At 36.2% G+C, this 17834-nt stretch overlaps 1 protein-coding gene across 3 annotated transcripts in view; it reads right to left on the reverse strand.

Annotated features, from left to right (window-relative positions):
• Positions 1–17834, reverse strand: part of LOC137630482 (transient receptor potential cation channel subfamily A member 1 homolog) — a 54932-nt gene that overhangs the window by 19812 nt on the left and 17286 nt on the right. For all 3 annotated transcript variants that reach the window (XM_068361980.1, XM_068361978.1, XM_068361979.1), the window contains exons 2-7: positions 17701–17757; positions 16499–16571; positions 14283–16010; positions 12628–12839; positions 8929–9202; positions 4599–4800 (exon numbers count right to left, since the gene is read on the reverse strand). In XM_068361980.1, coding sequence (XP_068218081.1) covers positions 4599–4800; positions 8929–9202; positions 12628–12839; positions 14283–16010; positions 16499–16571; positions 17701–17755 — 2544 coding nt within the window. In that variant the 5' untranslated portion in view covers positions 17756–17757. The remainder of the gene's footprint in view (positions 1–4598; positions 4801–8928; positions 9203–12627; positions 12840–14282; positions 16011–16498; positions 16572–17700; positions 17758–17834) is intronic.

Here is a 17834-nt window from a genome sequence, read left to right on the forward strand (position 1 = left end):
TGTCTAACGAGAACTCATTGTGTCCAAGGGCACACTGATGCATGCGGCCGAGTCCAGCCATCGGTAGTACCTCTTATGTGGCAATAACCCAGAGATTATGTCTTGGTAAGACCCCATGCAGCCTTTTATAGAGTTTTAACGAACACCTGTAATTGTGCAAAACTTCTCAGGGATAAGAGTTACACATCAAGAAGCAAAGTCTTGCATGAAGTGTTTGTTGTCCCAGAACGCAAAGAACACATACAACTAGGCAAGTTCGTATAGGCTTGCCAGCGTACGTGGTGATAATCAATGAACGCTGGCGATTGTCCCCCAATGCTGGTAAGCGCTCGTGAACGCCAGCGAGAATCAGTGAACACCATCTGATACTAGCAAATGATGGCGAGCGCCTGCAAATCACTGGCGAGCATCTGCAAAACTCTGGGAAGTGCTCGGGAATACCAGCGAGAATCAGCGAATGAGACTTTGAAAATGGCAGCATAGAATCTTACATTTACACCTAGACCCAGTAGCGTACGCTACTCTAGCACTGGCGAGGAGGGTTTCACAAACCCTCATGGTTACTAAGGCGAGGAGAGGGTCTCGCACGAGGCGAGAGTCATTCCCGAGGCAAGGGTCTCGCAAACCCGCCATGGGAACTAAGGCGAGGCAAGGGTCTCACAAACCCGCCATGGGTATTCGGGCAAGGTAAGTCTCGCAAACTAAGGCGAGGCAAGGGTCTCGCAAACCCTCGCCTCGGGAACTAAGGCGAGACAAGGGTCTTGCAAACCCTTGTCTCGGGTACTAAGGCCAGGCAAACCCTCGTCTCGGGTACTAAGGCGAGGCGTACAACCTGGGTTGTTCGCAGACCTTCGTCAGGTAAGAGAGCTTCAAAACTAAGGTCCTCTTAGTACTCCTACCTCTAGGGGGGGGAGTGAGTAGCCTTATGTCATTCCCTAGGAAGGGAACAAAAAAGGCTGTGCTTGACTTGAAGACCAGCTGTTTCTTCCTCGTTAGAGTTAGAAGCTATGAGGCACAGGTCCCAAAGAGCTTGGCCTCACAAAGCTCCACGAGCATTGCTATGGTCAAAGGCACGATGTGGTAATACCCCCGAAGAGTTAAGTCCTACGAGACTCGTCGATGGGAGAGGAGGCGGTTGCAAGCGACCAGCAGTCGTCACCATCTGCAACAGAGATCCCAGAGGGAAATTGCAATGAGACTTGCGGCAGTGAGTAGGAATTTTAAGCAATCACCTAACTCATTCGTTGACACGCTCTGAAGAGCAAAGACGAGGCATGGATGAATTCAGGTTCCGCCAGAGGAATTCTCCAAAGGGGAAAACCCCACAGATGAAGGTAGTCCCTTTCACAGACGGGAAAGACGACCAACCTCTGTTGCCACTGTCTACAATTCTCCATGCAAGTGGGGAGATTGGACAACAGCTGGTGGAGGAACTCTTCCTTGGAAGGGAAAGTTGCTCAACACTTGGTGGAGGTTAACTCTCCCTCGAAAGGGAAAATTATCCAACACTTGGAAGCCAATCTCCGGGCAGTACTCTCCGCTTCCCGTCAATGAGCTACTGTTCTTCTCAAGTTGAAGGTCGACATTAAGTGCTGCCTGTGAGATTAACATGCCTTTTATTGGCAATTTTTTTGCCATAAAATATTCCTTCACTTGGGGGGGCAAACATTTCGTACACCCACTCTGAAAAACTGACTGATCACCTATGCCTTTGTGCTTGCCCGCCACATAACAGGGAATTAACTTTTCATTATGTTCTTTTTAAAGACCCGGGGGTTGTCTGAATGATAGACGAGTAAAGGTTTTATTTTACAGTCACGGCTAGCATTTGCACACAACAAAAGAGTGAGCCTATCCCTCATGGGGTTGTGCCTGGGCAGTGATTTTCCCTCCTTTGTAATGTACTTACTGGCCATCATTTTTTTTCAGAATAACCTGGTCTCGTCACAATTGAAGACCTGTTGAGGAAGAAACTGTTCTTTCTTTATTTAAGCATTAAATTCTTTAACAAAGCTTTCAGCTAGAGCTTTGTTCAAACTTTCTGCCTCTCCATGTCTTGGTTACACGATGTATGCCAGTTCTGTTTTTGAATTTTTCAAACCGACCTCTGCTGGCTTTGAATGTAAATTTTCCACTTTCGGCACTTGTACCAGACATTTTCGTTTCTAGGTCACCGTAAATTTTTAAGGCTTTTTCGCAAATAAAAGCTTCCCTAATGCTATCGCTGGCTAACTCCTTTTCCCTGATGAATATTAGTAGCAATTTTTCCATTTCCTCCATCACCTAGGACCTTTGCTTCAATATCAAAGTCACACCTTTTGCAACATTAGCTGCCTTTATCACTTCTTTGTTCTTGAGGAAAGTTGAAATCATTGATTTTGGAATGCTATACTGTACTGCGCAGTGAGATCCGAAATACGAATGCCATTTTCAAATTTGGCAATTATTTCCTTTTTTAGTTCAATTGTTGTTCTCACTGTCTTCCTCTTCTCTTTCTGTTCACTTCTGGCTTTCTTTGGACCCATTATGAATGCCCAGAGTTAATAAAATAAAAAGCTCAAAAATTTAAATTATTTCAATCTAAAACACAAGGGAATGCGTGAGTCTTCCTTTGATGGCAGGTGGGCTCAAACTGATGCCAAGAAGTTGGCGGGGATTGCTGTTTGCACCGGTTCGGGTCGATTCGGCTGGTTGAGTTAAAAAAATTTGTTTGAATTCGGAGACATTTTGAATGCTTTAACACTAAATGAGAACTTGAATTACCAGCCTTTCTTTTCATTTGAGATAATTTATTGATATAAAAACTGATGAGACAATTGAGATGTATTAAGTCATCTTGGAAACAGCGGTTTCCAACAACCTAAGAAAATAAGCAACATCAGAACTTACCTTAAGCAACTTATCTGGATATATTTCAGAAATGTGTTTCCTTAATGATTGAAAAAGGGATACCTCTTCATATTTAGGGTTTTCCTATGTGTTTTCTTCATCATCATCTTCCTATTCTGAAGGATTTTCTAAGACATTACTTGCTGATCTTCCCATTTGTTTACTTTTTATGGGAACCTTTCCACATTCTTTTATCAAGGGACTAATTTTGGCAGTTGAGATGCTAGCTCCTACATTTACACCATTTGGGCAAACCCTTGATGTGCAAGTAACCTAGCTTATAAGTAAACAATGTGCTCTGCTATAAATATTACTATGCAACCAATAATTTTTTGCCAAAATTTATCAGATTTCTTTAATAGGTACATTTTGTTCCCGGGGAATCATTCGATATGCCTGGCCATCCACATATCAAATAAGAGGTTGCTTAAGAGTGCTTACTTTAGAGTTGTGGGAAATTAGGGTCCAGCTACCAACTACATATTCTTCCAGTGGTCTAAAAGAGATGACTGGATTAGAGTAGAGGAATGCAAGTGTTTTGCAGCAGAAGTCTCTAAAGTAAATAGAGAACTTTGACTTTATGAGACAATATTAAATCTGTAATGTATTATGCAACATCAGAACCCTTACAGTATGGCATACTAGAACCACTAGATAAAATTTATGGAGTTAGGATAGTAAGGTTCAAAACAGGGCATATTAGTTAAGAATTATTGCTTTTAACCAAGACTCAGTGACCTTGGATTCCCACAAGAAGATAAAAAAAATTAAGATCTTTTGAAGCGCATTCCTATCAAAGCTAGATTTGTTAGTGACTGGAGTGTGGAGTGAGTTAATGGCTAGAGTGGCATTATCTTCATCATCTGCACTATAATCAAAACGTAGTATTCTATAGTTTCCCCAAAACTAAAAGTAAGTTTCCTTTTAGACTTGGGTCTTATAATTTGTTCAGTAACTATAGAAACTTTTCCATAAGAGGAGCAGCAAGGCCTTTACTCTCATTACAACAATTTTCTAAATCACAATAGTACTCCCAGCACATGATAATAGAGAAAGCGGATTATGATCAGCCTGAAATAATTCCTTTGAACAATCTACACAGGAATTACTAACAAATCCAGGAGAATTTATCTCTAAAAGCACTAAATCTCAAATTATAAAACCTGGAGAAGGGGCAAACTAAGAACACATATATTGTAAGAAAAAAGACAGTGCAGTATTCCCAAGCCACTATAATTGTCATTAACCATTAGATTGTCTCATTGCTGTATAAGAAGCCCAAGTCTATTGGAAAGAATAAAAACATGAACATTTTCAGATTTAGGAATAAACATCAATACAGTATAACGAAGCTTCAAGAAAGAAGTATCATGAACAGTAGGGGAGGTTCATAGTAATATTTTCAAAAGCAAACTATAGTATAGAAATTTTTCATGACCTAACTTCATCTTGTCATTTGGACTTTTTATTCTAGTTGGACTCCTTTAATATCAAATGAAAAATTACTGTAAATCTATTTAATTCTAACATTACCAAAGCCCATACCATACTGTGAAATCTAACTTTACTTTAACTGAACAAAGACAAATCTAGCTAATCAGAATTTCGTACTGGAATAATATGTATGGCTCTAAAACATATGTGAATTAAGAGGGTTTGAAACTCGGTAAACTTAATATAATATTGTATATTACAGTAAATAGACTTACCCTCCACCATGTGTAAAGTTCCTTGGCCATAATAATTCCTGTTATCAAGAATAAAACTGCCCAACAGCTTTTTTTCAAAATCAGGGAATAAGAACAGTTCTCCATGGGGTCTTGCAATGATGCAGTTGACAAGTTCTGATCATTCACAAGGCAAATTTCTTTCATACTTAAATTACACCTCCTCTGTATATGGTACCAATTGCTGTAATAAGAAAAGTATACATCTTGTTTGCTATATTGTAGTAGTTAATTTTATTTTTATTTTAGAATATGTACTTTATTTTAATATTTTCTATGTAATCAAACTGGCAGGTACTGAGAATCAAAATAATTACTATCTTTTAATCCCAAATCTGTGTATATTTCAAAGGTACACTCTTTCCTGTTATGTAGTATATTAAAGGAATAAATATACAGTTGGGCTATCAATGAAACCTTAAAACTGTACCTAAATTTAAAACATATTGCCAATTTTGTATGTAAAATGAAGATCAAATAATAAAAAAGGGTTATTAAATATAAGAAGTGCTAAAAGATGAGATATGCATTAAGATATTTAGGACCATACAAATCCACCCATTATATCAGAAATAATGCATCAATCATCATACATTAAACAAAATCTTATGTCTGCTTAGGACATCTATACTGTAGTTGTATTTGGTCGAATAGATTTCTTGAGCTTTATTGGTTTGATTAAATCTTTATAATGACATGTATAGGCACAATGCTACCACTACATAACATTATGATCTTCAAAGGATTCCAAATAGCCTTCTTAGACTACAAAGGGGAGACATGGATCTAATGTGTTCCAAATTCTACATACCTGGTGAACCCTTTCAATACAAACCAACAAAATAAAAAATATATTACTCAATTCACTGGCAATGTTTAGGCAAGTTTTTCCTAACTCGCTTTTTAGGCTCAGCCATGTCATCCTGATGGAAGGTTCCTTTAGGCAGCTTTCTAAGGGATATTTAGCTACAGTGATACTCCCAGAGAATTGACCATAGGTCTCCATAATTCTAACTCCTGGCGTGAGTATCCTTCAAGAAAATTCTTAAGGATAATGCATAATATCAGGGGACGTATTTCTTGATACGACACATGGCAATCTTCACCCCGAATAGAGTTTTCGCTCTGAGCGGGAAGAGTGGCGAAAATGAAGGGAGCCGTCATCAAGGATACCCAGTGGATCCCCTCCCCGTACTACTACAGCACCACGCATGGCAACCCATACCTTTTTTTAGTAGCGAATTAAGCACGGTGTATCTCCCGCTTGCTCTCGGTGTTTTGTTACTAATTATTGGATTTATCATGCATTCTCCAGCATCTTCAGCCTCTGGAAAGCTGAGTATTTAATCTTTCCTGTGTATAATTTTTAGCTCCCTTCTCACAAGATGTGTTTATCGGAGCATAGCCATTCACCGGAGGTGCCATTTTGGACGCTGTCGTACTCCATAAATGCTTTATTTAGTCAGTAGTACGACGTTCCCGGTATTGAGCTTTAATGATTTATAGCTATTTAGGCAAATTATACTAGTGAAGATAAGATCATGCACGTATATTTCCTCTTCTGTGAAATGTTTCGATCGTATACAATAGTCTCAGTGACGTAGCGTAGCCGAGATCTCAACTCGCGTTAGGCTAGCCTAATGCATTTTAGTATACTTTCGTACATTATCCCCGTTTACCCTCTTGAATCGTTTTATCAATTCAGTAAGAGATAGCATATCTCCTAGAATTACTAAAATATTTGATACTCGTCTCTTATAGAGATTTAAGGGTAAACCCTACCTTTCCTCTGAGTGTCGCCATTAGGCGACAACCCTATCTTGGTCTTGCCATAGAGTAGTGTACTCCGGCTTGACTAGACTAGTGTTCTGTCTTCCCTCTTTACCGCTGAGTATCCCGGCTTTGAATTATGACAGTAACTCAGAGTATTCAGTCTTGTTGTCGGCAACTCTACTGACGGGGGACTAGTCACTCCCCTGCCAGTTCTCAGTTGCAGGCATAGGAAGCCCGGCTTCCCTAGCCCACAACCGAAAGTGGTAGTACAATTGCCGATGACACCGACATTGATGAGCTTATTGAGGAGTACCAAGAGGAACTTACGACAGATAACCTGGAGGAGTTGGAGGCCATGCGAGTGAACATCGTTCAGGAAGAATACACCGGGAGGAGGAGGACCCACTGACAACGGCAGAAATTAAGGAGGATCTAGATGGCTACTTTAAAATGGTGGCTATTGTAGAAAAGAGACACCTACAAAAAATTCTCACAGGTCGTGCGCTTGAATACTGCAATGAAGTTTGCCCGTGTCATTTCAGGAAAATTTTAAGAAGAAGGCAGAAGCAAACTACTTTGGACGATTATTTCAAAATGAGGCCTTCGGTAGAAGCATATCAAGCACCAACTAAAAAACGAAAGAAAAGTGGCACTGATGAAGAAAATACGTAGAGTAATTAAATTTAGAAAATACAAAACGTAAAGTAAAAAAATAATAGAAAAAGGAAAAAAAAAAGAGAAATTCTAAGTTTATCGTAACGTTAAGAGTTAATATTTCCTGCCATTTGAAAATGTGTTTCCTAAAATTAAGTTTTAATGTTTTCTGTCATTTACACATCTGTTTTGTAAAGTTAAGTGTTTATATTTTCTGCCACTTGTTAATGTTTTTCGCTGTTTTTCACCCTCCTCTACCGCCCTGTACTTCACTCTCGGACATTGCCTCACTCCAAAGATAAGGTTCTACAATTATGCTACTGTATTTTTACTATTTGCTCTAATTAAACACTTCTTTTACAGGTTACCAATGGTTAATTTATAATTAATGATCAAAATACTATACAGTACTTTTCATACACATAGTACTGCTTAGTGGTGTGTATCCTTTTTATAATCATTTAATGTGGTGTTTTTGTAGGTTCTGGAACGAATTATGCTATTTACGTGTAAAAGGCAAGTCACAAGACAAAAAAATCACTTTACGAAAGTCATTATGGAACCAATTAATTTCGCGTTGTGAGGCATTACTGTATACGTAAGAGCTACGCATGCGCATGGAGGACTCGTTTTGTCATTATATGTACTATGACCTACATTTACCCCGCTGGAGTTAATTCGTTATGAGCTAGTGGCTGAGCTTACAAGCGAACAGAACACACTGCAAAATGAAACGTCACGGAAACAATTGAGTTTACTCTAGTTATAACTTCGTTCAACCCTAAGATTTAAGGGAATCATTCGATATCCCACTCCATCCATCTATGTAATACGATTTTGTTTAGGAGCGCTTACTTCAGCAGTTGAGGAATATTGAGATCCAGATTACCCACTCAATCTCCTGCCTTAGAAGAGTCTAAAGTAATAGAAGAATTCCAGGCTCTGTGAAGATTTTTTATTTGTATTTGACTGCAATCTTTCAGAACCCTTACTAAAAGAAACACTATTAACATTAGACTCAATTTGGGGAGTTAGGTTTGGCAACAAGACAGATAGGACCAAAATTGCCACTTTTAAGTGAAGATTCACTTGACTTCTAATTTTAACAAAGAAAGCTAAAGATGCCGAGAGCTTATAAAGCTTTTCACTATCAAACGTTGGCAGATTATGTGAACTGCCTAAAGGTGGAGGCGTGTCATTATCGTTGTCATCCCTGCTATAATCAACTAGCCTAGTCTTCCCTGGCTTTTCCAATGAACTTAACAGCAAGTTTCCTTTTCTGCTTTGATCTGTTAACTTGATCAGCAACCATTGAAACCTACTTTCAATGAAAGATATCGTGAGGGAAACACTCTTCACAACAGTTATCTAAATCACAATATTACCCCCGAAATGATACACCAAGGAAATGTGGATCCTGATCTTCCCGATATAATTCCCATGCATATTCCATGCAGTAATTACTAACAAACCTAGAAAAATACATCTTAATGCACAGTAATAAGTAAACAATCGGGAAAGGTCTGAACACATCCCACACAACTGAGAAAACTGATGAGACAAAGAGACTTGGGAGTCTGTTAACACTCTCTAGACCACTAGACTGTTCCTTCTTTTACAATGGGTATGTATTTATGTAAGAAAATAGGAAATTTTCAAAATTTTAAATTCTTTTACAGGTAAATGTCAATTAAACAGAGCTTTTGGAGAGGAAGCAATATGAACATCAGGCGAGGTTGGTTCATAGAACTAATGAAAGATTATGGTAAGTAAGCATTTCATATCAACCTTGTAAAGGGAGGAGCTGATTCATGATAATGTTGATGACTAAAAAGCCTCCCAATAAAGGTACTCAGTTATTAAACAACAAAAAGAAACTACTTACTCTACAACTCCCATATATAATGTAATGGATGCGGTAAAGAGCAACTCTAGCATCAGGTGTCCTAAAACTATTATACAGATGTAAGATGTCCACTTCTGAAGCAGCCACATACTGATCAAAGGATGGAGAAGCAGGTTGAGGCGCTGGTGAGATACCATGGCTGTAAGAGGGTGATCATTTTTCCATTCAACACCATCTTCTGTATACTCGCGCGCATTTGGCTTTATCTTATTGGTCTTGGAGTTAAATGGACTTTCATCAGTACCTCCTTCATCTGAAGAGAGAGAAAAAATATTTTAATACAATTTATTATATTGATATTTACCTGTAGGTTACATAGTTAACAAATCAGAAGCATGAGCTATTCAACTTTAGAACAAAAAGATTTTGTCTCCATACCATATTCCCTTATACCCAAGAATCACCAGATGAGAAAATGTTGCAAAGGTTCCCTAGGTATATTTGGTGACAAGTGGGTCAGAAACTCAACCCACCACTTAATCTCACAAAATCGTAGATTACATAGACCTCTGGGTAGATGCAAAAACCATTTAAAAGGGATATGAAAAGCGGGACATAATATCTTAGAGGTAAGCATAAACATTATTAATTCTAGATATTCAGCTTATTTTGATGAATCTTACCTCTAAGTTACATTGCAGACTATGAAATTAACTCAGTGATGGGAAAGTGGTAATCAAAAAACCAAAATTAAATCCCCAAGAATTAACCAGTTCCAAAAATTTTCATAACCTACTGCTCTTGCCCTATCCAGGGAGTTAAGTCTAATTATTCAGATTTCCTGATGGAAACAAATGGATATCCATAACAAATATTCATAAAAACATGCAGCTTATATGATTTTTTATTCAAAAACCTTTCCATAAAAATACAACAGAAGAGAGAAAGGAAATCACCAAATCTGAATAATTCCCTAAATAATATCAGCTTTCTTTTTAAGTTTTCCATCTCTATCATGAATAATCTTATTAATTTATCTAAATTAACATATCTTATGTGCACGCAAGTCGAGGATATCAACATTTATCAAAAGCTCTGTAATAATTTTCAATCATTACTAATAACCTTTAAGCATAAAATGTATATTAAATCATTACCTATTGTGACGTTCTCAGGTGAATTACATTAATTCCAAGAAGGCTGTCAACTTGATTTAATGATAATTACATTGGTACAATAATGATTGTAGACATGCTTATTCAGAGAAGTTGAAGCCTTATCATCTTTGAAAAAGTAATACATCAGATTCGATTTGAAATAAATATACTCACCTAAGAGCTACTGCACAAAGTGTCTTTGCTTCATTAAAAAGGAGTAGAATTCAACCATAAAATAAACCCTTTCTGGTACAACCAAGAAACAATAAAGGGTGGGCAACCTTTAAATATGCACTCAATGATAACATAAAAGGCCATAAAACGTAAGTGATATAACCTATCTGACAGAGTACCAGATGGGCAAAATTAACTAGAAAATTTACCGAAGCGAACATACCCAAAATGGCTGCCGATATCTCGGCAGGACAATCGCTTCCAAAACTAAAAACCACCATAATGGAAATAGAACAAATGCCCGGTACTGCCAAAAGCTGCCAAAACAAACTATGGTACTTAACATTGGTAAGGGTGAAGTAACAACGTCAGTCATGTTGAAATAACGAGAAATTCTTCGAAAAAACACTGTGCCCAAAAAAACTATGCTTGCTTCAAGTCCAATTAAAGAAGGATGGCCTAGAGGGCGCGCGTGGTAGGTGTCGTTGGGGAGTTCAACCATGTTATCTAGGGCCTGTCACGGCCCTCCCCATTGATGAAGGGATTATCTAAATGGAAGACATCCTGTGAATAGTGGTTTACACACGCCTTTGTTTAATACACGACACCTACAAGGTGTTCGCGCGAGGGTTGTAACCTCTGCATTCCATGCTTTTATCTTTCTCTAGTATATTTGGAAGATTTATATTAGGAAAGGTATAAGGAAGGACCTTTCTCACCGGGCGTCACAGGCCTCTTCCCAGAAATAGATTTTTCCTTCGTCAAAATCCCTTATTTCTTTGTCTTTATTTATAAACACAACTGATTTTTTTGCTCTTGAAGTTGTCTATTAGTTTTTGAAAGTTTGCAAGAAGTTTTTTTTTTACACTTATTGGTGGATTGGTAATGTTACTATATTGGGAAAATGTGTCTGGTAGCTCTAATTCTGAGTATAACTATACCTGTGGTTAATGTTTCTCCCATGGCACCCTATATGAAGACCAGGCATAACAATGGATGGGGAAATGGGAGAGGGAGAGAGATAATTTTTCTGTTTATGATATCAACTCAATTACTATATGGTATGATTCATTGAATTAACGCATCAATTAGAAAAAATGAACACCAAAAGGAATATCTGAACTTTACCTTTTCAAAAAGGTGGGTATAGTGAGAAAATTAAATTTACCTTAACAAGTATCATAGAAATAGTTTCTCTAACTGCTACCATGACGTAACTAGGTCATTAGCAGGGACCTACAATAAAGGTTTAACTAGGTGACAAGGAAACAATACCTTACAAAACCAAGCAAAAACCTGATGTGGTGTCAAATTATATAATGAAAGCAGATCAAACTTTGTCATTCACTTATCCACACAAGAGGAAAAAACAGAACCTTTTAATAAAAAAAAAAAATGAAACCATTGCACCTAGCAATGAACATCGAAAAGGGACATGTATGCAAATATCAGCAGTTATGCTAAAATAACAAAAACATATACCAAGAACAACACAATACATACCCGAGTAATTCTGATACCAAAGTAAACAAACTGCTATATACTCTATCTTAAATTTGCTCTTGAAGGAAAAACAACAGAATAATTGAAAACCACAATCTATATTCTGCACTGACAGATAATGTCAGTCCAAGAGCTCAGGTGGGGCGAGTTTCTGAGCAACTAAGCATGGAACCCACCCAGAAACCCCGCACATCATCCCCACGCTTGGTGGTCCCAGGAGGGAAGGGTATAGGTTATGGAGATCTTTTTTTTCTACATAAAAACCTCATGCTTCTGAGATATAAGAAATGTAACCTACAGATAAGATTCATCAAAATACTTACCCTAATACTATCCTGAAAGAATAATTTCAAATAAAATAAAACACTTTCCTAATCTGTATTGATCATGTTATGAGGTAACGCTGAATATTCTTTGCATAAATACAGTGCATACAAAATAATTATACTGTAGTCTGTTAAGACAGAGTTATTTTGTAATACTAATATTTATCAAATAAAAAAACACACTACAGGCACAGATGAGGTGAGTTAAAGGATGGACCAAATGAAATATCAAGATGGAGGCACATTAGAGGGGGTCTCCCTCACCACCGAATGTTGCAGAATCATCATCGTTTAATAATTAAAGGTGTGATATCAAAACTTTAAACTAAATTCAAGGTTCTACAAAATGATGATTTATTCTATATAAAAACCATTATGTTTATCAAATACCAAGAAAAGTTTTAAAAACCTTCATTCACTTACTAACTTGGACACAGGGAGAGGGGTAATAGTACTGTGTCAGTAGTAACTGATACGCCAATAAAATAAAAGGGCAAAGCAGTAGCTTTGAAGAATTACTGTGAAGAGACATATAGTTTCAGACTAGAAATGATAATACTATATTGGTTATTGTTTACCTGATGGAATATAGTAATTTTCTTCCAAGAGCCGGAAGTCATACGTAACACCACTGTCTGGACCATCAGAGTTGATTATGCAGTGATCCATGAGTTTCAATGCTAACTCTGGGTAATCGGCAATAAGTTTTTGGAAGTGAAGACTTTTTCCGTTTTCTCTGGATATGCCATAATACCACCAACTACTGTTTACAATAGCATCTAATATAATCCTGTAAAGGAAAGGAGGAATAAAACTTGGTTTCACTTTTAGGTTTTCTCCTCACACCTTTTCCACACAAAGCCTAATTATATATTGACGTTACTACAAAGTTTCATAATATTGGTTAAAGCTAATATGGCTAGAGTGAAACTGAACTGAATAAAATATCAAATGTTTTCATTCAACTTCTGAATTGATTACAAAAGGAAAACATTGTATGTCAATTACTCCAGGCAAATGGAAATAAATGAATACAAGTTAACAATAGAAGCAAACTCCTCTTCATAGATTTATCAAGTCTTGAAAAAATATACAAATCAAGTACCTCATGGTAGCCTAATCTGAAGTAACAGCAATCTTCTGAAACTCAAAGAAAGCAGAATTTCAACTTTCCTGGTCATATTGTGTAATGTAGTCCAGCTAAAACTAGGATGATTATGGTGGGCATTATTTCATAAATGAATGGGTTAACCCAACTATAACTAGGAAGATTTGAGAAGTTGGCCATATTCCATAAATCAATGGATTCAAAAGTGAAAATTAGTCTTATTCTTAAAAACGTACATTTGTTTTAACCAACACTCCATAATTTATAATAATTAGAGTAGTTGTTTAGATAGGATGAACTCACTACCCTGAATCATCTGAAAGTTATCAAATACCATAGTCACAGAATCAATGAGACAGTCAGGTAAAGATGATTGGTATTAACCTGGATCTCAAGGCTAATAAATGACTAGAAATTTCAATTAAAAATTCTTCTATCAAAATTCTGTGTAGAGAGATTACATGTAAAGCTCAAGATTGATGGAAAGGGATGACTTTCTTCTGTTGAATGTCTGGAAATTGCTGCTACTGCATTTTAAGCTATCCTTAAGTAATGAGTTTGTTGATACATTCAACAAGATTTGTAGAGGAGATCTGAGAACCTTTCACAGAAAACCTGAAGTCAATTAATTGATTCAAAAATTGATGACCTAGTATCTGGAGGTAACCCAAATACATTGAAATACTTTTATAGCCACTTAAGAAGTATAAACATGAAGTCATTGATAGCCAAGATGTTCCAATGTTGTATAATATAGACAACGTTTAGTCATATATGTTTTGTGTGCAGCAATAACGCCAGTTTTTTTTTTTTTTTATTAAATACGTTACATTACTCTCAAAGCTGGATGAGAATGTATGAGGGCTTCAGAATGGCATGTTATAAGAATTGAAATCTCTGTAAAATTACATGATACAAACTAGATGAAAGGAAATATAAAATGTCTTGATATGTGGCAATCTATAGTACCGGTATTGAGTGAATTTCTAATATTTTCATGTTACAACAATGCAATAGCAATTATCTTTCATTTCCATAAAATACCTTATAGAATGTTGGGAACCCTTTGAATATGTTTCCACTGAATACTATCATACGTTACAACTAATGTCATTAAATACTTACGGTCGATCCATTAATACTGCTACATCCATATATTGGCGTATGCGCTGTATCACTTCCTTGTCGTCTCTAAAAGAAATGTTATGTAAGAGGTACTGAAAAACTCTATCGTGATGGATTCTGTCAGCTTCCCTCATAATTGAATCTGAGTCTTTAAATGCATTGTCTAATGGAAGCTTCCCACTGTGGTCCTTTTCCCATGAACTTGATTTTGCACAGCTAATTAAAACTTTACAGCATTCCAGAGACCCCTTGAAAGCAGCGAGATGTAGAGCACATGATCCTTTTTCATCCTTAATTTTCAATGGGACTCCTTTCTTTGCCAAAAATTTTACTATACTAACAGAGCCTACTGAAGCAGCAATATGCAAAGCAGTCCTCCCATTCTTATCAACAGCTGTCAGCTTTGCTTTTTTGCGAACTAGCATTTGAATCACATCAAGTGAGCCATGCAGAGCTGCCAAATGGATTGGGGCTACTCCATGTTCATTCTCAAGATTCACATCTACATCTTTGTTAGCTAAAAGAACCTCACAGAGTCTAGTACAGCCTTGATCAGCTGCCAGATGAAGAGGCGACATTCCAACATTACATGAAATAACAGGAGAAGCACCTTTTTCAAGCAGCAGCAATGCACTTTCTATAGATTCTTTCTTGATAGCAAGATTCAGAGGAGTACAATCTTTTTCATCTTTTTGGTCAATCAAGTCTGACAGGGTAGGATCTTCTAAAAGCATGGTAAGAGTTTCTAAAGAGTTTTTATCAACAGAATAATGAAAAACTGTCCTCCCTTGTTTATCACGACTATGTAAGTTAGCTCCATTGTTTGCCAAGATTTGCAGTATAGCGTTTCTTTTTTTGGCTGCGGCAGCATGAATAGGAGCTACTCCCTTTTTATTCTTCGTGTTTACATCAACACCCATTTCCACGAGTGTAGATACTGTGGATTCAAATCCACCTGTCACAGCATGGTGGAGTGCAGTGTTACCATCTTTGTCACAGAAATTTATATTTTGAAATTCCATAAGTTTGCAACTTCTGTGATGGCCATGCTTGGCAGAAAGCATAATGGGTATTTTTCCATCTTTTAAGCGAGATGTTAACTGTTTCTCCCTATAAGCATTGTCCTTATGAGAGAGCAAAATTTCAGAGACTTCATAATACCCTTTAATGGCTGCATGGTGAAATGGTAAAAATGAATTGTTGTCTCTTCTCTCTATATTTGCACCAGAATCTAAAAGAAGTCTCAATATTTTCACACGGTTCTCTTGTGCAGCAATATGTAAGGGAGTCATTCCTTTCTTATTCGCGTAGTTTACTTGCACATTAGGATGTGCCAAAACCAACGTACATATTTCATCCCTTCCCTCTCTTGCAGAAATATGGAGAGGTGTGTCATGAACTCTATTCTTGATATTGATATTCAAGCTTTCTTGATTAAGCAGTAACTGGAAGTTCTGGTAGTGGTCCTTGTGTGTTGCATAATGGATAGGGGCTTGCTCGCTGTCATCTTGCAAATTGCAGTCTGCTCCATTTTCTAAAAGAATCTTCAAAATTTGGGTATTACCCTGTTTAACTGCAATATGAAGAGCTGAGCTGCCGCTCCTATAATCCCTGTAGTTGATGTCAACACCTTCCTCAATCAGTGATTTGCATTTCTCATAATCCTGCTCACCAACAGCCTGAAGCAGGGGGAAATCATATTCTAGCTGTAATGTGCTTTCTCCAGCCCTGAAAATATATATATATATATATATATATATATATATATATATATATATATATATATATATATATATATATATATATATATATATATATATACAGATATATATATATATATATATATTTTATTTATATATATATTTATATATATATATATATATATATATATATATATATATATATATATATATATATATATATATATACACACAAGTAAATTTGTATACAAAATTATAATCACCAATTTGTGTTATCTTTAATAAATTTAGTGTTTTCAGGAGCCTAAGATCCTATCAAATCAGAGTAAGTTCTCCCTCATTGATACATGATAAGACCAAATGATAGAAATGTGAGCTCATAAAAAATCTAGAACAATAGAAGCAAATCTTTACAAGCTATTAACTGTCAAATAACATGATCAATATATACTAGTCAGCAGAGGCAGTGATATTGCATAGACTTGAACAAAGTAAACTACTTTCTTTTTATTTTACCTATTGTATCGTGTCTGAATGGAATCCTCTTGTCTTTCCTGGCGTCCTAAAATCTCTTCAATAGGTATAACACCTGTGTGAAAAGAAACAGGATTATCATTAGATTACGATTGTGTTGATTTAACAATAAATAACCAATATGCGGTGTGAAATGTTGAATGCTTTCGAACGAACAAAATAAAATGACTGTAGAGGTCCTGTAGAGAGTAGGGTTCCCCTGCTGCATAGGACCAGAAAAACAGCCGTTAAAGTAAAGTAAAAAGTAAAATACATTATGCTGTGAACATTGTTTATTTTAAGTTAAGGGTCCATTACAACCTCACAGTTTCATTAATGCTTTTATGATGCCAGATAATATCTAGCAATCAATCAATCAATCAATCCTTGATTTTTTTTCTTATTTCTAGGGTATGTAGCAGTTGGTACTCAAATGATTAAATAGGATCTGATGGAAAATTTGTCTACATTTCAAGATGACCTAGGCAATTATATGTGTACTAATGATACACCTATTTTCACATGAAATGGGAAAAGCAATGCTAGAGATTTGTTTTTCCTGTTTGTTAGTGATTACAGTTTAATAATCTGCATTACCTGAATTATTCAGAAATTATTGATGACAAATTCATGTGTTCAGTCATCACCCTGTTGTATAATCCAAAATCTAAAATTTAAAAAATTTTAAATCATGAAGTATGAAGCAAATAAAAGTTCCCAATATCTTGCTTGATGACCTTTGGTTTCCAAGAATGAATTTAGAATATGATTAATATTTTGTTGTCCTCAGAGATAAGCCGTGACTTCCATCTACCTGTTCATCAGGAAACAAAGTGCCATTCAGTAATTAATTGAAAAATTGCATGCTAAGCCCTCACTACCACAATATATTTCTAACACTCAACAAAAATAATCTCTTACTTCCAAGAAAATAATAGTAAAATCATTATAATTATATTGTCTACATATAAAGATGTCAAAAGAATAATAATAACCTTCTGAGCTCTTACATATCTATAGCTACTCCATATTATTTACAATGAGTTGTGACCAGGATATCTAGAATATTTTCTAATATGATTGGATAAAGATTGTGGACTTTATCCTGTTAATGCAGATTATGATGATGATTTGAAAATGAATGTACATTCAAAAATTGACTATTATACTGATCATATTTTTGTACAAGAAGAAAGGTTACTTACACTCTCCATTCCTGCTGTTGCCTTTTCTAAATCTTCTAGACAGTCTTCCGAACATTTCTGAAAGGAAATAACTTATGTGTTATTATGGAAGATTGGTTTATTATGTTTTTTAACATACATTTTTTTCAAATCCT

The sequence above is a fragment of the Palaemon carinicauda genome, chromosome 38 (genome assembly GCF_036898095.1).
Source record: "Palaemon carinicauda isolate YSFRI2023 chromosome 38, ASM3689809v2, whole genome shotgun sequence".
Taxonomy (NCBI): Eukaryota; Metazoa; Arthropoda; class Malacostraca; order Decapoda; family Palaemonidae; genus Palaemon; species Palaemon carinicauda.